The sequence below is a fragment of the Populus trichocarpa genome, chromosome 9, assembly GCF_000002775.5.
Source record: "Populus trichocarpa isolate Nisqually-1 chromosome 9, P.trichocarpa_v4.1, whole genome shotgun sequence".
NCBI classification, from domain to species: domain Eukaryota; kingdom Viridiplantae; phylum Streptophyta; class Magnoliopsida; order Malpighiales; family Salicaceae; genus Populus; species Populus trichocarpa.
This window is the reverse complement of record NC_037293.2, coordinates 6,211,908-6,231,398: the sequence shown is the minus strand read 5'-3', so window position 1 is coordinate 6,231,398 and position 19,491 is coordinate 6,211,908. Positions and strand designations below refer to the sequence as shown.

Here is a 19,491-nt window from a genome sequence, read left to right as displayed (position 1 = left end):
TCATAGTCAAATACAACACTATTTTCCAACTCATTTTACACGATACAACTAAATATCAAAAAATAATTTACTTTTTAGATTTTACTTTCAATTAAAACTAATTTTTTTAATAGAACTACTTTCTGGAGAACACAGACGGGGAAGCTAAAATTGTGATTCCGTAAACAGTAATGGAATGGATCCCAACCTTCCATGTCTGTGACAAAGAAAGTCAATTTACTTCATTCATTGCCCATTTTTGTTAGCTTACGCTGTATATTGCAGAAAAAGATTCACTGGGGAGTTTCTTGAGAAGCGACATTAGCATTTGCAAATTTTCAGTGACAAAACAGCATCCATCAAATGCAGCCATTGACTACCACGTTAACAGAGGTAGAAATGACAGGGAAAATCAGTGGAAGAAGATAACAGTTGGCAGGCTACTAGTACTTGTATACAGCTTAGCCTCTACATATCAACAGAAACAGCTCATTCTCATATCAGACTTGAAGCTGGCATTTCCTGGCCGCTGCTTGTATAACAGTCGTGTAGTTTATCAGCTTCCATATTCGAAGGCGTCTCATTTAGACTCTGTGATAATCCATATCCACTGAAATGGGGGTTTATAGCCCCAAAATCCTCAACTGAAATTAAGTTGCACTGATCGCCAATTCCAGAACCATCATTATTGTCTTCCATAACTGAAGGAACTTCAACTTCCAGGTCTGGCATGCCAGCCAAAAGGGCTTCAAGGGGAGGCTTGATACCCGAGTTTCCTTGAGAAACAAATTTCACTTCAGGATTGGAGATTCAAAATCTACTATGGAAGAAGCGCATGAGAGATCAACAATGTTCTGCAGAATGTCTTGTTTAGACTTTCTTCTGTGCCTTCTGTAGAAGCGACCAATTCATTTGAAACAGCTACTTCCTGGATAGTAACAAAAACAGCTACTTCCTGGATAGTAACAAAGCCATCATTAGGCTGATCTACAGAAAATTGTTTCAGGTTGTCTGTAGATCAAAAATGTCACTTGATCCATCGCCAACTTCTCCATCCTTTATGCCGTGATTCATCTGATATGAATCAGTACCCGCAACATCATATGTGGCTGGTGCAACATCATATGTGGCTGGTGCAACTTCATGGCCAACACAAATGTCCTGTGAATCACTTTCTCCCCCTTCACTATGTTGGCATTTTTCATCAACTCCCACGACCATTTTCAAAGATCGATTATCATCAAGATATCTCATCACATTCTCATCATCCTTTAAAGTAGTAACATTTGAAACAGAAGAAAGTGAAATTCCCATGTGCTCTGTCCCATCAGATTCACTGAAATAAGGCGAAGGGTCTATATTTAGTTCAGATTCAACCATTGGTGGAGCTGCTTTCTCGTTGGTATTTTCTTCCTCACTTGGAAAATCAGGAGCCTTAAATGCAAAAGTTTGAGAATATTTCTGGGACCGCATTGAAGTCGAAGATAAGAATCCAGCAAGTGCATATGCAAAAGCATCATCAGTTGACATAGCATGCTTTTGTTTGACCTTTGGAGATTCCTTCACTGATTCCACAGCATGATCTTCTACCTCGTCATCATAATTTGAGAACTCAGGAGCAGTGACTACCAGACCAGGTTGTAAATTTGTGTCATTTACTGAAACAGGGGTGGCATCAGCGAGAATGGAAGTCAGAGGTGAAGGTGAATGGCTCTTATTTGTTTCACATGCCATATAACCAATATCCCCACTCCCACTGTTATAGAAGGAGCTGGTCTCTGATTCACTGCATGAAAACTCAGGAGCAGAAATTCTTGTGCAAGAAACCGGAGCAGAGTTCTCAGTTTTCTTTGTGAGCACATCAAGTTGATGCTCGACTCGCTGGAGCCTCACATCGATGCTGTTAATGGGCTTCAGCATACTTTCCTCAAACCTCAAAAAGAGATCCTCTATTCTGTTAACTCGAGAGACAAGCTGATCCAGGACACCTTGAAAATGATTGTGTGAAATATCAGATTTGCTCTCTGTATTTGAAACTTGGAGGATCTCATGCTGGACTGGTTTGGAAGTAGGCCCGACAACTTTGTGCAACCTCACTTCCTCCTGAATTTTCTTCTCAACATCAACTGGAACAGCTTCTTTTGACCCAATTTCCTGCAACTCTTGCCTTTCCCTTGTATCAATATTGTATTTATCTTCTCCTCCACCAATACCCTTTGTTTTAGACAACTGAAAAAAGGCAGGTACAAGCATGGCCATAGGTGAATTTCCAGCATAGTTTTCCATTAGACCCACTTGATTATCCAAACTACTTGTGTCGACAGGATCACCAAATACATAAACTTCATCAACACTAACATAACCTTTATTCTGAAGTGAAAGCAGCCTTAGTGTAAGGGATGTGGAAGGTTTTGCATCAGTGATCTCTGCTGCAGCCTCATACAAGTCCTGAAAGTTCTATCCATCAGGCATTGACAATCAATTAAGATAAAGCAGTAAAGAGTCAACTGTGCTTAAGTGCTTTCAATTAAGTTCTATTGTTTAGCTTCTCTTCATTTCAACGCTCCCTCGGAATTAGAGTTGTGTAGTATACAAACCAAAGAAAAGTGCCCCAAAGGGAAGTGATATTGTGCAGTAAGACAGAACCAACCAGAGAGGGAAAGCCAGAAAAAAAAACGCAAAAAAAGGACAGGCAAGGCCTTTCTTGACCCGTTACAAGATATATCACACAAGATATATTACACGGCTCGACTCCAGAAATAGCATCCACATCTTGTTCTGGAAAAGCGAGACAGATTAGCATCCCTCTAATGATATTCGACTCAAGAAAGACCTGGTCATTGAAAACATGAAACATCCGATCTTTTAAATTCAAAGGGTACTTTAATCACATCCACTTTCCCTTTTTTTTTCTTGTATTCATTTTCTTGTGAAAAAAGCTCAAATTAGTATGTATCAGTTACATTAGAGTTAGTGCTTAAAAGCCCCATCATTTGCAGAGACAGAGGTAAAGAAAAATGCTTTGACACCTTGGATGAGTTCTTTTGTTGTTGGGGGGAAATGGAAAGAAACAAACAGGCAAATATCCCAACATGGCAACAGGAGGCAGATGAGCTTGTCTTTGATAAGTCTATAAAAGAGCAAATCTCAATACCTGTGAGTTTCTCTTTGGGTTTATGTCAGAATTTGATGGTGAAGAACTGTTTCTGTTGATGACCGGGGGACTATCAAGAACTTTCACTTCAAACCAGTCATTTTCATTGGGGGTTAGGCTTCTACCATTTCTGAGTTTCTCTTCAGCTAGTTCTTGAGTGGAACTCCTTGCATGAGCCAAAACAGCTTCTTCAATATTGGTAGCATGCTGCACTTCTTCATTTCTAGCAGCAATGCCACAGCAAACAGTGCACAAATACTCGCTGCTGCTCTGCAGCTCAGGGGCATAGTATATTTCATAAACTCGAGCAGTGCTTCGAACATAAACCTGTCTCACCTCATGTTTTTGTGCAAAATTAACTGCATTAAAGAAATTATTGGATCATTTACAAAGAGAGTGAAAAAGGACTATAAAATTTCTCGTCCAGCTTCAAGTTGACATAAATAAGAAGATTACAAATAATAACATTCCGTGTGACAGAACGGTTTAAGATGATGAGTGATAATACACCATTTCTCCATAAAAATCTTACAATTTCAGAACTCTTCTTTAATTTTTAGCAACAATTAATAAAAGTCTATAATCATTAATCAGACATCTAGACAATTTTAGTCCCACCATAACACTTAAATATCTTGAAAAACCAAAGAAAAATACTTACTTATAAACAATTGAGGATTTACGATCAAATGAACCATTGTGGATAGAAAAATACATCATATAGCAATAAAAATGCCCATTAACTAATAAATGCCATTAACTAAACTCGTCCATAAGAGCAATAAAACCCAAATGTATAATCTAAATTTGCCAATAAGCTCAAATGGCCACCTATTCTAAAAGGGTAGACTTCACAAATATCAAAAAATAATAATTAAGAAGCCTTCAAGAAAAAAGCACATTGCAGGACCCATTACCATGCAAATTTTAGAATAATGCAACGTTAATTTCTATCATTGTCTAAAAAATGCTTACACTCCGACAAATTTTAGATTGAGGGCCAAATATTAGGGGGGTGTTTTGGACAATAAATATTGTTTTTTAAAATATTTTTTGCTTGAAAATATATTAAAATAATATTTTTTTTATTTTTTAAAATTTATTTTTAATATTATTACATGAAAACAATTTAAAAACAAAAAAAAAATAAAAAAATAACGCAATGATGGTTCAACCGCTGCGCCAAATAGTCACTTACTCTCAAACATCAAATTCATACATGATGTACCTTAACCACAAAAATAACTCGGAATAAGACATTTACAAACTGATTGTTGAATTTCACAAAGACATTCATCACTGATTAATCCACCAATTCCTCTTCAGATGACCAAGAAAGTTTAGAAATTAAAATTATAAGAAAATTATTTATTTCTATGAAAACTTCAGTAAACCACTAAACGAGCAAAACACAAGTAATTAGTATGTACTTCTACGCATTGAATTTTTCTAGTTTTTGTAAACATAAATAACACATAAAAAAAACAACCTGAATCTTAAATTCATGAAAAGAAAAAAACAAGTTTCCTGTTTCCCCTTTTCTTTTCAAATCATCCTTTTCTTTTCCCTTCGTTATCTTTGTGTCCAAACAGCAGATACACTAAAATCTTCGGGGGCGGAAAAATCGATTCTCAAAAAATATAACAGATAAATAATTTACAATAAAAAAAATTAATAAAATAAGTTTGGAAGATTTACTAGTGATCTCGCAGGGAGCGGAATCAGGTGTAGGAGCGTAGATGATAAGAGGAGATTTAGATTTAGAATCGTCAGGGGAGATTTGATGGTGATCATTATTATCTTCGTCGCTGATTAGGGGAAGAGAGGACTCGAAAGTGAGTGAGTTAACGAGAGAGCCAGCGGCGATGGTCCAGTTAGTTGCGGCGGTCCATGAAGTGCCGTAATTGACGTAGTTCTCAGACGATTCCATAGTTGCTTGGTTAGTTACTTAGGCTTTTTCAGGGGTTTTGGTTCTTTCTGATTTGCTGTGTGTGTGTGTGGTTTCTCAGAGGAGAAATGTGAGCCGACCCACAAAGAGGTGATGTAGTAGGATTTTTATACGCGCGCTGTGGAAGTTGTTTGGTTTTTGCTATATTTTTGGAGGGGGGAAGGAAGTCTTCAATCACAAGTTTTTACTTTTTGTTTAAAAAGAAAAAGATGATGTACGACAAATTTTAGTAAAGCGATCGAGCTGATTACATCGACGACAAGTTGACGTGGATCAAATATTACTGGACACGTGTTAATACTTAATAGTACCGTTAGACAATGTTTTCAAAATTATTTTTAAAAATATATATATTAAAGTAATATTTTTTATTTTTAAAAAATTAATTTTAATATCCACAAATCAAAATAATATAAAATAATAATAATAATTTTTTTAGAAACATCATTTAGAGCACAAACTTTAAATTTTTTTTATTTTTTTATTTTAGATTAATATTTTTAGTATTTTTAAATCATTTTAATATTCTGATATTAAAAATAATTTTTAAAAAATAAAAAAATATATTATTTTAATATATTTTTAAATAAAATATATTTAAAAAAATAATCATTACCATGAACACACCTTTGAAAAAAAAAGTTTCCTGAACAAAGAAAAGTAGTGAATAGTTAATTGTTCAATACTCGTTTGAAGGGCTATGGAAGGAAGCTCAGGATGATCTTTTTAAGTACTGCCTTTCTCTTTCAAAAACGAAAATGACAGCATATGGCTCAAAATGTTCAGTGGTGCGCGAAATTGTTTGCAAACTGTGTTGCTTTGGTGACTGTTTATTATTATATTAATGATTGTTTTTTAAAATATTTTTTATTAAAAAATATAGTAAAATAATATTTTTTATTTTTTAAAATTTATTTTTGATATTATTGTATTAAAACTATTCAAAAACATTTTAAAAATTAAATAAAAAACAAATTTTAAACATACAATCCAAAAACATTTTTAAAAAAACAAGTTATAAACAAATAACATTTTAACCGATAAACACATTTTTAATATAATATCGGCAAACCAAGTTTCCATGTGTTGGAAACAACTTAGTATAATCATTCATTTTCAACTTTATATAGTTGAGATTGGTAGCTGAATGATTTCTTATAGCATTCATAAGTTAGGTGTTAAATTTTTAAAAAATTAAAAATTAAAATGAATGTTTCAATGAAACTTTCAATTCGCTCCCCATGTTATCCGAGATTTTCACTTCAGTTATTTAGCTTTCAATTCAACCTTTCCTCCTAAAAAAATATGTAATTGAAGGCTATTTTGGGTTTAAAAGAACCAAATCGCGCAAAATAATAATTCGAGGACCAAAATAAAAATTACCAAAAAAATTACACTGCTTAAATTCTGTATTGTGAAAGAATGCACAATATTTGAAGCAAAGAAGCAGATACCTTTTAGTTTTGTTTGTAATTGTAATGAGCCTTGTCAGTCAATTAACACTCCACCATTATGAAATGGGCTCTGCAAGAACATTAAGCATGACACGTTCTTAGCTACTCCTGTGTTAAAGTTTATTTATTTAATTCATTGTTTTATTTAATTATTTATTTTATGTTGATTTAGTCATAATGGACCTAGTCTTTAGGAATGTGTTTAGGTGGCTAAGAGAGTGGTGATTGTGTTGCTAGAATCATAGGTTAGTGGGTTCATTATGCACTATGTAATGCCTATTTATAGGCTCTTTATCATTAATTGAATTATCTAGTAGAGTATTATTTTTATCATCAGTGGTATCAGAGCCTTACCCAACATCCCTAATATTCCTATCCGTGAGCAACCTGCGAAAAAAAAAAAAACTTTAACACCCTCCCCTTCATTTTGTAAGCAGCCGAGAGAAACCCACCCAAATTACAGAAATCAGTTCCTGCCGTTTTCATCGTGAGCAAAGAGAGAAACCCAGCTATTTGTTTTTCTCAAATCGTGACCAGACGAGAGAATCCAATTTTTCAACCATTTTCTTCATCCATTTTTCAGAAGCACAAGTACATCGATGGCAGAATCAACCTTTGTTCAAGCAGCCATTCCACGTTTTGATGGTCACTATGACCATTGGAGCATGCTAATGGAGAATTTCCTTCGGTCCAAGGAGTATTGGCCGATTGTTGAAGCTGGAATTGAAGAACCTGCAGTGACTGTCGTCTTGACCGAGACTCAAAAAACAGAGTTGGAAGGGAGAAGGCTGAAGGATTTGAAGGCGAAAAATTATCTGTTTCAAGCCATCGATCGTCCCATTTTGGAAACAATTCTTAGCAAAGAAACTTCCAAAGACATATGGGACTCCATGAAGCTGAAATATCAAGGATCGACAAGGGTGAAACGTGCACAACTTCAGGCCTTGCGACGGGATTTTGAGACTTTGCAGATGCAAATTGGGGAACCAGTCACAAATTATTGTGCCAGGACGATGGAGATATGCAATAAAATGAGGTTTCACGGTGAGAAGATGGATGATAATGTGATTGTTGAAAAAATATTGCGTTCATTGTCACCCAAATTTGATTACGTAGCTTGTTCAATTGAAGAGTCCCGGGATGTTGAAAAACTCTCCATTGATGAGCTGCAAAGCTCCCTGCTTGTGCATGAGCAGAAAATGATTCGGGGCTCACATACTAATGAGCAGGCCCTGAAAGCTACAAATTATTCTCATTCCTCAAATTTCCGAGGAAGAGGCAGAGGGAGAGGTAGAGATGGGAACCGAGACAGGGGAGATGGTTATAGAAACCAGTTTAGGGCTGCTGATAATTTTGGCAGAGGCAGGGGGAATTTTAGGGGTGTTGAGGGGAACAGAGGCAATTTTAGGGGTGTTGAGGGACAAAATAGAGGCAAAGGTGACAAGTCCAAAGTTGAATGCTTTAGATGTCACAAATTTGGGCATTACCGATCTGAGTGTTATGCCAGGATACACAATGACAAAGCTGAGATGTCACATTTTGCCGAGAGAAGGGAAGAAGAAACTCTGCTAATGGCTGTGGAGACAACCCAGAAGCTGAAGCAGGGGTCTCGGGAGCAGCAGCAGAAGTCTGAAATTTGGTTTGTGGATACGGGCTGCAGCAATCATATGTGTGAGTGTAAGTCTTCCTTTATTTATTTAAATGAAGATTTTAATTCGACAGTAAGCTTTGGTGATAACTCTACTGTGAATGCTTTAGGAAAGGGTGATATTGAGATTAGGACCAAGAATGGTTTTGTAGAAACAATTTCTGATGTGCTTTATGTGCCCGATTTAAAAAGCAATTTATTGAGTGCTGGTCAATTGCAAGAGAAGGGGTATGAGATAAATATAAAGAATGGTATTTGTGAAATTTATGATCCTTTGAGAGGGTCAATTGCAGTAGTGAAAATGAGCTCAAATAGGCTGTTTCCTTTAGAAATTGTGATATCACAGCCCTGTTTTATTGCTGAAATTGAGAATCCAATATGGCTTTGGCATTTCCGTTATGGCCATTTGAATTTTAGTGGCCTAAAAACTCTTCACCAGAAGAATATGGTAAAAGGTCTTCCTGAAATTGATATTCCTTCACAAATATGTGAAGATTGTGTTGTTAGCAAACAACATCGTTCTCCATTCCCGCAAGGCAAATCGTGGAGAGCAAAGCATGCTCTTGAATTGGTGCACTCGGACATTTGTGGACCGATTAGTCCATCTTCAAATGGAGGTAAAAAGTATCTAATCACCTTCATTGACGATTTTACTCGGAAGACATGGGTTTATTTTTTACAGCACAAGGCGGAAGCTTTTTATGTGTTTCAAAGCTTTAAAGCTAAAGCTGAAAATGAGGCAGGGAAGCTCATTAAGACTCTCCGAACAGATCGTGATGGTGAATTTTGTTCAACTGAATTTGATGTTTTTTGTGGAGAGCATGGCATTCGCAAGGAATTAACAGCTAGTTATACACCACAGCAGAATGGTGTATCCGAAAGAAAAAACAGAATAATTCTCAACATGGTGAGGAGCTTGCTAGCTAGAGGAAAAATCCCAAAGGAATTTTGGCCGGAAGCAGTAAATTGGAGTATTCATGTGCTGAATAGAAGCCCTACCTTTTCAGTCCAGAACATGACACCTGAAGAAGCATGGAGTGGGAGGAAACCCAATGTTGAGTATTTCAGAATTTTTGGGTGCATAGCCTATGCACATGTCTCGGATGAGAAGAGAAAGAAGCTAGATGATAAGGGTGAAAAGTGTGTGTTTCTCGGCATGAGTGAGTGCTCCAAGGCCTATAAATTGTACAATCCTCTTACAAAAAGGATTGTGACCAGCCGTGATGTTGTGTTTGATGAAGTGAAAACTTGGGATTGGGATAGGCAGCAGCCTATGCATGCTGATTTTGAAATAGATGCAGATTTGGGGCCAGCAGCAGCAGCCATTTTGCAGCAGCCTTGCTCAGAAACAGCTACTGAAATTCACTCAACAACAGGAGCAGCTGCTGGAAATTTCCCACCCACGGCAGTAGCTCCTGTTGCACCAGCTCCACCTTGTCCTCGTATCCGTAAAAGGCCTACTTGGATGGAAGATTATGAGGTAAATGGAATTGAAGATCCAATTACCTATTTTGCTTTGTTTGCAGATTGTGATCCCATGACCTTTGAAAGTGCTGTCAAAGAAGAAAAATGGAGGCAAGCAATGGATGATGAGATCGATGCTATTGAAAGAAATGATACTTGGGAGTTGATTGATCTTCCACCAGGACAAAAATCCATTGGCGTAAAATGGGTTTTCAAAACCAAATTAAAGGCAAATGGTGAAGTTGATAAGTATAAGGCAAGATTGGTAGTCAAGGGGTATAAGCAAGAGTATGGAATTGATTATACGGAGGTCTTTGCTCCTGTTGCAAGACATGATACAATTCGGTTGATAATTGCATTGGCTGCACAGAATTCATGGCCTATTTTCCAGCTTGATGTCAAATCAGCATTCTTGCATGGAAACTTGGAGGAGCAGGTATTTGTTGATCAACCTCTTGGTCATATTAAGATCGGATATGAGCATAAAGTATATCGTTTGAAAAAGGCTCTTTATGGTTTAAAATAAGCTCCACGAGCTTGGTATAGTCGTATTGAGTCTTATTTCTTAAGAGAAGGATTTCATAAGTGTCCATATGAGCATTCATTATTTGTTAAAATTGGAGATGGGGGGAAATTACTTATTGTTTGCTTATATGTTGATGATCTTCTATTTACTGGAAATGATGCGGATATGTTTAAAGATTTCAAGAGTTCTATGATGGTTGAATTTGAAATGTCCGATCTTGGGATGATGCATTACTTTCTTGGCATAGAGGTGATGCAAACTGTAAATGGCATTTTTATTGGTCAGAAGAAATATGTGCATGATATTCTGGAAAGATTTCAGATGAAGGATTGCAATCCTGTTAGCACTCCAACTGAATTTGGTTTAAAGCTCAACAAAGATCATGGAGGGAAGAAAGTGGACAACACACTTTACAAGCAAATTGTTGGCAGTTTAATGTATTTAACTGCAACAAGACCTGACATTATGTATTCTGTAAGCCTAATCAGCAGGTATATGGAAAATCCCACGGAAATGCACTTGCTTACAGCCAAGAGAATCCTTCGTTACTTGCAAGGAACTAAGGATTTTGGGTTGTTCTACAAGAAAGGAGAAAAGATGGAGCTGGTTGGGTTTACTGACAGCGATTATGCAGGTGATCAAGATGACAGGAGAAGCACCTCGGGATTTGTTTTTATGTTTGGCACAGGTGCAGTTTCGTGGTCTTCAAAAAAGCAACAAATTGTTACTTTATCCACCACCGAAGCTGAATTTATTGCTGCCACAGCTTGTGCTTGTCAAGCTATTTGGATAAGAAGAATCCTTGAAGAATTACAGGTTCAGCAAATTGGAGCTACAACGGTATTTTGTGATAACAACTCAGCTATCAAACTCTCCAAAAATCCGGTGTTACATGGGAGAAGCAAACACATTGATGTGAGATACTACTTCTTGCGAGATCTCAGTAATGATGGCATGATCAACCTAGTTTATTGCAGAAGTGAAGATCAAGTTGCAGATATACAAACCAAACCTCTTAAACTTGCTGCATTTATGAAATTGCGCGGTCTACTTGGAATGTGTTCGCGATCAGCAGTAATTAAGAATACTGAAGAAGGATGATTTCTCTTAAACTGTTATCTGCAGATTTCAGTTTAAGGGAGGGTGTTAAAGTTTATTTATTTAATTCATTGTTTTATTTAATTATTTATTTTATGTTGATTTAGTCATAATGAACCTAGTCTTTAGGAATGTGTTTAGGTGGCTAAGAGAGTGGTGATTGTGTTGCTAGAATCATGGGTTAGTGGGTTCATTATGCACTATGTAATGCCTATTTATAGGCTCTTTATCATTAATTGAATTATCTAGTAGAGTATTATTTTTATCATCATCCTGAAATTGGCCATGGTCTGTCTAATAGTTAATTTGCTTGAAATTTCAAATTTGTGAATCAGGAGAAGTCTCATATACGATTCCCCAGTACACATTTGAACCATGCACGCACCGCACGCTTCGATCCCAGATTTATCTCATTATCTGAGACATGCAGGACAGGAGAGTTTTCATCGCCGCACGCAGCGGGAAGATTACTTGGGTCAGATGATGCCATTATCTTCATCATCAGATAAAAATATGAAAAAATTAAGACAGAGTCAAGGATGCTTCGGATTGACTTATGTGGTAAAGGAGCATAGGTAAAAAAAAAAAAAAAACATGTATCTGATTCTCTGAAGGATCATTTTTTGTTTTGGTCTTTCCTCGGTCAAAACTTGTCCGAGAATGAGATGATAACAGAAATAGATGCGAAGCACAGACGGATCGTGAAGCAACAACTTCAACGAAAGAAGCCGAATATAAGCAGTTTAAAGTTGCTTCATTACGGGTTAATGATCTCAGGCTCTTGGGAATGGCAACCTCAAAATAAGAATAGAATAGAAAAACTGATAAGACAACAATATCCTCGGTTCAGTTGCGACAGATCTTAGCGGTTGGCATGGTTACATTAACCGATGCGTACATCTTCTTGGCTCGTGGGCTCCGTGGCTTCGGCTCCTCGGCTACAGTAATCCCAGCGAGAGTGTCGTGTTTTTGTTCCAATTTAGTTTTTTTTTAAAATAATAATTTTTTAATGTTTTTAAAATATTTTGATGTGAATGTTAAAAAAAATTAAAAATATATTATTCTAACACATTTATACTTTGAAAATCAAATCCCATTATAGTTCCGATGGCAGCACAACCACAAGTCTCCGGCTGGAAGCTACAGTAGACCGGGCACCAAAGGTTGTGCTGTTGACGAATGAGGCAGCCATGGTGATTGAGGCCATTTGTACATTGGTTACTGGTACTGCTATATTTGCGGATAATTTATTTCATTTGTTTTCTATATGGTCCAGGCTAGTTAAATTCCGGGAATACAAGTGAAAGGAAAGAAAAAGAAGTGGGTATTGTCTCTTATCCTAACACATACGTAGATCCACGAGTTCAGTGCCATCTATCATGGGGAAGAAGTAGTGGTCTTAAATCATCCGGTAGCTAATCTGTTTAGAGAATGAGAACCAGTGGTTCAGGGAATTGGGTCGACAGAGTATGCATATACAAGCTAGACTGCTCCAGCCCATAAAACTTTGAAAGGTAGAAACAAACTGCCATCACAGACTTTCAAAGCCAAAAATTGTAATCCCATATGCATCGAAAATACGAGCACAAAAAATAAACCTTGAAAAATGTTAATATTCCAAAATCATCAGATTCATTGCCATACATTTGTAATTTTACCTGCTTGCAATTTGGGTATCCTGTTGTAATCCTAGTTCGAAGGCTTTTAGTACATACATCCAAAGTGTTTGTACCTCAGTGTTGAGGGGCAATCATAAATCTTCTGATTTAACACATAATTCACACATAATGTTACACGGACCAATCGACCAGGTCATCCAAAAAATTGCAAATGCTGTGTAAGCTATGGGATGTAGGAAGGTATAAATCAAGTCTCTATGTTAAGACTGAGCATTTACTACTACCTCCTCTGTTCTGGTTTCATATGGTGGTGGAAGCAATCCCCGTACATTAGCAAAAAGATCTATACGACCAGATGGTAGCTCCGCAACAGGTGAATCCAAGACAGCATCAGGAATCGCTGCTAGGGTTTCTTCAAAAAAGGATTTGACTGTCTGCAATATTCAGAGTAGTTTGAATTTAGGTAACAATTGAGTAACTGTAATCTCATGTTCAACAAAAAGGACACAGTGGAATTAGCGTGAGGTTACTTGATTAGAGAAAGGAAGACAAATTAAAAATAAGAATGAATCAATGCTTTCCTAAACTTCTGCATTGACATTATCTGGCTATTGAGTGCCTACACACTAGGAAATTTTTCCAATCGGGATATTGTAGTTCGAACACTCACAACCACCCTTGCAAACCAAACAGTAGGTTAAACACTGTCCAAGCTTGCCCCAATTCTTAAACACGATCTACTTTGCAAGTTAGGATTCAAACAGCCATCGGAACACAACAAAACTAGGTAGGTTATTGTGATCAACATACCTTGATATTCTTATTCAGGAAAGCAGCATCAGCTTTGCGTTTCCACAAACTGTTTCCGGGTTCAGAATAGAAAAAACCAGATAAAGGCTGCAGCATATTAACACTTTTCAGTTTTCAAATATATTATAGCAGTAAAAAAATGCAAATTCAAAGAACAGGATAACAGAGAGATGTAGAGCAGATTCCATTCTTATCCAAGGGGATTAGAACATGAATAAATCCAAACCAAACAGTAGCCAAAACTTCAAGACGTTAAATGTGATTAACAAAAAAGAGTCCTACACCAATAGCATGTCTGCATATCCTTTTCTTACAACCCAACAAAATCAGAACTAAATCTAAATTTCTCGTAGCCAGCAGATGATGGCAAAAAGCAGCACAAGCTGTACACCCATCCCTATACACATTTAATTAGTAGACATGGAAAAAAAAATTATAAATATTGTTCTGCACTATGGAGGGAGTATAGATGTATAATTATTCATCCCTGGCAAATACCAAGGAAACAGAGAGTTTTATGAGATGTAGCTTTATATTTCAAATAAGACATTCAGTTATTTTCAGAAAATGATTGCTTCAAAATAATCAGTAAAATAATCTAATGTACCCTTATCAACTCCCGCATATTAGGCCTATTATTCCCATACGTTCCCAGAACAGCATCCCCATATACTTGATATTGTTCAAGGACCTGAAAATCAATGAAACCAGAAAATGAAGTTAATAGGACATAAGGAAATCATAAAGGTGTGTGCCTATGGAAGGCCATATTTTCTCTTCAACCTGACGACGTGTAAGGCCGCTGCTTGGCTCGCCATAAACAGCAGAATCAACATGTGCCAGAGTATTCCAAAGGCTGAAAAAATATAAAGCTTTCTTTAGATTAATCATCAGAGGAGAACAATATAATAGAGAGAGGACTGCATAAAAATGGAAACGCAATACTAGTTTGGTCAAAGTTTGTCCACGGGACCAAAAAGGGCCTTATGGTCTCACATCAAACAAATGTCCTAACAAAGAAATTCTGGAGAAAATTCTACTGCTGAAGCCTGAACACTTGCTTGAAGCAACTGCTCTGTGGACTAAAAAACACAACTTACAGTTGCCCCTCTAGTTTTTTTACCGTCACATTAGAAAACAGGCATATAGTCTGTCCAGCAGTGTGAATGATGCAGCAAGTGTTTTACCTGTGTTTCTGCAATGAAAACTTCTCTCTCCATATATGTATCTTTTACTTCTTCCCAAATATCATTACTATAATACCCCGAGACAGGAAAACAAGTCATTTAAAGTTTTTATTTTCTCCTTTACAATATGCAGTTCGTTCGATTTTCAGAGTTTTTTATTTTCTCCTTTACAATATACAGTTCGTTTGATATTCAGAGTTTGTCACTCATTGAAATTCCCTACTGTGAGAAGACAAGGATTATCAGATCATGTCCACAGGGAGATTTTAAGGTTGCCTAAACCATGTCACCTGTTCTCCCTCCTCCACCCCCACCCCCTCTCAAAAAAAAAAAAAAAAGTCAGGTACAAGAAGTGCATAAAAAACTCATTATACATACTTATTGTAGGCAGCACGCCCAACCATTACACCATGTGCTCCTTCCCTTAATGCTGCATTTACCTATCAATTGAGATGTCTGTGATGAGCAAAACAATTTTGCCTTATCATGAGGGACATGGGCAATAAAAGAATACTCATAATTCGATGAACCTTTAAAAGAATTGCAAAAGCTAGAATCAAAATGTAAACAGAAGCTAATTATACAAGGAGAAAACAAGGCCTCACCTCATCAACACAATCTATGCCTCCATTTATTGTAAATCTTAAGTCAGGAAAATCACGTAAGAGGGCGTAATAGTACTCATATCTGCACCAGAATGTTCATAACACAAATTCAAGCATATCATTATCTGATCAAAGGATGCTTAAAATTAAGGAGAAACTCATTTGTAGAATAGCAACCTACTGTTGTGCTTACTAAATAATTTATGTAACGTCAATTTAATTATGTTAAAATTCAATCACAAACTAAAATTTTAAAGCCCATACATACTTCAGGGGAGGAATCCTTCGATTGTCAGCTGGGCTAATGCCATTGAGCAGAGCCTTCCGTGAATGTATAATAAAATGCTTAGTGGGAGATAGAGAAGAAACCTTATAGATAAAATCACCTGAAAGGGGAAGAAAACATTAAGATCAAGGTACAATGCCAGAAATTTTAGCACCAAAAAATCACAAGTAATTAGCAGTCGATATTCAGTATGGACAATTTTAATATACATGGTCATCAGTCAAGCTGTTGTGTTCAAAGTTACATGCTAATCAAGGATGGTGTTATTGTTAGAATAAGCAAACTACCTCTTAATACATCCTCTTCACTCAGTGGCATAGCTAGAATGTTTTTTCATTGGGGTCATATTTAACAATCTTGAATAAAATTACAGAAGATTGTATAGCTGATTTGAAGTTCAAAACTTATATATATAAAAAGATCTGAAAGGAAATACTTAAAAAGAACAAAAATAAGTAGAGAGCTACAATGAAGAGGAGATATTAATTAGTAGTTCTGTGACCTTTTTTTTTTTTAACTTACACACAGATAGTGCGAGATATCTTCTTTATAAAATGCATGAACAGGACAGCAGTGGCTTTTGCAAGGTCTGTGAAGTACTTCAGAATTTACAGTAAAAACAATCACAAGACTGTGGTTACAGGTCTCTGACACAATACCAAGATTCTAACCAGTGGTGAGTAAATAACTTGATGATGAAATGCATCCAAAGCGCATAAAAGCATAGGTACAAGAATTTAAAACCATTTTGCAAGCAATAGGTCATGTGATAAACCATGAAGAGGAACGATAGAGAACATCTATTCTCAGTTTTCCGATTATCTAGTTGTTCAAAGGTTAAATCTTTTGACAGGACAAGTGCTTGAATTACATAATCGTCTAATTTTGTTTTCCCTCAGAGAGACATAAAAAAGCAGATGCAGGGTCCTTACATAGCTCATTATAAGAATCATGATCATCTACACCAATTCGGCACTTAACACTGACAGGGACATCTGTGTTGGCAGCGATTACTGACATGGCTTCACTGACAAACTTTCCTTGTAAATACCAAAGAATATATGAGAACATAATAAATATGAAAAAAGAAAATAAAACATCATCTAGACCAGGACTAATAAATTTAATTGGCACAGTTACCAAACCTTTGGATCGAGCATAAGACGGGCACCAAAACATCCATGTCCAGCTACCTTGGCACTAGGACACCCACAACTGGTAAATTTTGGAGGAAAAAAATTAGTTGACTCAGTTTATCCTAGAAAAAACAACAAGAGAATTAAAAGAAAAGCAGAGAATTCTACTAACTTCAAGTTAATTTCATCAAAGCCATAAGCATTAGCAAGTTGAGTTGCTTTTGCAATGTTGTCTAAATTATTCCCACCAATTTGCAGCACAATGGGATGTTGTTCAGAAGGAAATGCCAAAAATCTGTCCTGAGCAATATAAACAAGAAATGCAGAATTAGTAGTTTTCAAGAAGGAACTAATCAATAAGCCAAGATCTCACCAAATGAAGGAGAAATCCAAAACACTCAATGGCAATGATGAAAGAAACAGGCGAATATGTGAGGCAAAAGGTAGGTACATTCATTTACAAGAAGATACCAAGGAGGAAACTAGTTTCCATAGATGGTACAGATAAGCTGAAATGATCCAAACTGCATGCTTAGGAGAAGGCAATTATATATATATATATATATATATATATAAGAGCATACCCCATTAATACATTTCATCAATTATTTGGTTTCAGTGTGTATTTATCACGGACATGTGCGCACACATGCGTTTTATATGACATTGTTGGAACCAGCTATGTGATTACTAACATGATGAAAGATCTAAAGTACTAGAAACATGTCTTCCGCTCAACCTCATTAGTCATCAGAAACTCCCTATCTCAAGTTCTTGAAACCGTTTGTTAGTCTACAATTCCTGGTGAATCCAGAAAGAGTCTGCACACTGGCACCCAATCACTAACCAATAAAAAATAATTCATTTCCATCCTCAATCTTTCACTCACATACCAAATTTCCTTGTTGATAAACAATTGTTTCCGCAGCAAGCATCTCTGTATACAGCCATGCATGTTTTGATATGATCCGTGCAACAGTCCTGTAATGTTTATCGGTCCACTCCATCATAGGTGCAACACTGCAAATATAACCAATCGAAAGCAATTGCAAAGAAAAATTCATTCTATCAACTCAATTAAACAAACAAATAAGAGAAACTGAAACACAAGTATACGCACCTGAACAAAGGAGGACGGTATCGCTCGGCACCCATCTCGATGTGAGTGTTTATATTATGTAATTGATGTTTAGTAGCACAAATAGAAGGGGTTCTTCTTGACTTGATTGAATTGTTGGAAAATAAATCTAATGCTGACAATCTGCGCTGTTTTTTTGAGAATAAAACAATGAAAAGGAGTAAATGAAAAGATCAAAGAATACCCAGGAAACTTCACCACCTCTTTCTCTCTTTAATCAGAGAAAGCTTGCTCCTCTTAGGTGCCTATATCCATATTAAATAGAAACTACATCATCATATAAATTATATTATACGCAGCAACCAAGTTGACATGCTCTACAACAAATCTCCCTATGGAGATATTAAACTGGTCACATTCTTGAATTATCGACTTCATTCAAGCCAAAATGATATATTTTTTCCTTTCTTTTCTATTCAAATTTTGGATTAGATAGTAAAGATAGGACTTGAAAGGACTCGGAGACATCTCGAGCTTGGGATTCTTACCATTAGACTATTAAATTCCTGTTGGAGCTAAGCGTTATGGTGAATGCATAAGAATAAACTGTTCTGGGTGCTAGGAAATTGGGGATGAAAGAAGAGAAAGTACTCTCTAACAGGCATTTAATCAAACAGGAAAGGAACAAGACGTTGAAATAAATACACTGGCTTAAGCCCAAATAGTTTTTCGTAGGTGAACATATTGCTGTATAATTATGAGAAAATAACAGAGAGATTAAGGTTTACATTAGAGGAAGATATCAGCCGCCGAAACTGGAAAAGTGGCTCCCGCGCCTTCTTCGCGGCAGAGAGACCTCTGTGCTTGTTAGGTCACGAAAGTGTTTTGTTGAGGCAAGTCTCTGTTGATACTTGATAGGGCTTTTTCGTGGTCCTTTTTTTCTCTCTCCTTGTCTTACCGTTAGAATTGTTAGGTATAATTCCTCAATCAATTTCTACTTTACCCATTTCTTCTATTTTGTATTTACTAGAGGTATTTTCCACGACACGATAATTTTTTAGAATTTATTTAATTATAAAATAATAAAAATATGTGTGAATAAAATTTTAAAGTAGAAATTTATATTTTTTTCATTAAAATAATTTTTCTGATTCATATAATTTTTTTATTTCAAAAATAAAATATTTTTTATTGACAACATCTTTATTTTAATAGAAAGCAACAAAAAAAACATATATTCAATAAAACTACGATGAGTTAAACTGAAAAAAATGATTTTAATCAAAAATCTAATTTGATTAGTCATGCAATTTTTTTACTTCTATGAAAAAATGTTTTGTTATTATAAATATTATATAAAAGATTAGATGCACGTCCTTGTTCTTTTTTCAGCTAGTGAACAACTGCGAAAAATATTATGCAGGTTATTATGGATATAGATATATTGTACTATGAACAGCACTACTAACATAAAATATTTATACTGTGGATGATATTAT

At 36.0% G+C, this 19,491-nt stretch overlaps 3 protein-coding genes across 8 annotated transcripts; 1 reads left to right on the top strand and 2 right to left on the bottom strand.

The window, feature by feature from the left end:
* Nucleotides 1–283: 283 nt before the first annotated feature.
* LOC7482286 (uncharacterized) lies at nucleotides 284–5,233 on the bottom strand. Its single transcript, XM_024608769.2, has 3 exons — nucleotides 4,832–5,233; nucleotides 3,134–3,492; nucleotides 284–2,427 (listed from the first exon to the last, which is right to left on the bottom strand). Exons 1-3 carry the CDS (start codon nucleotides 5,061–5,063, stop codon nucleotides 982–984), a joined length of 2,037 nt encoding a protein of 678 aa, XP_024464537.2. The 5' UTR covers nucleotides 5,064–5,233; the 3' UTR covers nucleotides 284–981.
* A 5,344-nt stretch (nucleotides 5,234–10,577) lies between these two features.
* On the top strand, nucleotides 10,578–11,452 carry LOC127905781 (secreted RxLR effector protein 161-like). Its single transcript, XM_052455851.1, has one exon. The coding sequence runs from the start codon at nucleotides 10,609–10,611 to the stop codon at nucleotides 11,272–11,274; it is 666 nt and encodes a 221-aa protein (XP_052311811.1). The 5' UTR covers nucleotides 10,578–10,608; the 3' UTR covers nucleotides 11,275–11,452.
* Nucleotides 11,453–12,864: 1,412 nt separating this feature from the next.
* LOC7482287 (uncharacterized) lies at nucleotides 12,865–18,946 on the bottom strand. Of its 6 annotated transcripts, none has more exons than XM_002314004.4 (13): nucleotides 18,781–18,946; nucleotides 18,035–18,180; nucleotides 17,808–17,934; nucleotides 17,087–17,214; nucleotides 16,924–16,993; nucleotides 16,711–16,813; nucleotides 15,761–15,878; nucleotides 15,493–15,574; nucleotides 15,266–15,327; nucleotides 14,484–14,556; nucleotides 14,308–14,391; nucleotides 13,701–13,787; nucleotides 12,865–13,324 (listed from the first exon to the last, which is right to left on the bottom strand). In XM_002314004.4, the coding sequence occupies exons 2-13, from the start codon at nucleotides 18,067–18,069 to the stop codon at nucleotides 13,151–13,153; spliced, it is 1,143 nt and encodes a 380-aa protein (XP_002314040.3). In that variant the 5' UTR covers nucleotides 18,070–18,180; nucleotides 18,781–18,946; the 3' UTR covers nucleotides 12,865–13,150. The 6 variants fall into 6 exon arrangements, with proteins under 6 accessions (XP_002314040.3, XP_052311810.1, XP_024463864.2 ...); XM_052455850.1 differs by having other exon boundaries at nucleotides 17,808–17,895; XM_024608096.2 differs by having other exon boundaries at nucleotides 18,035–18,175; nucleotides 18,781–18,935.
* Nucleotides 18,947–19,491: the final 545 nt, after the last annotated feature.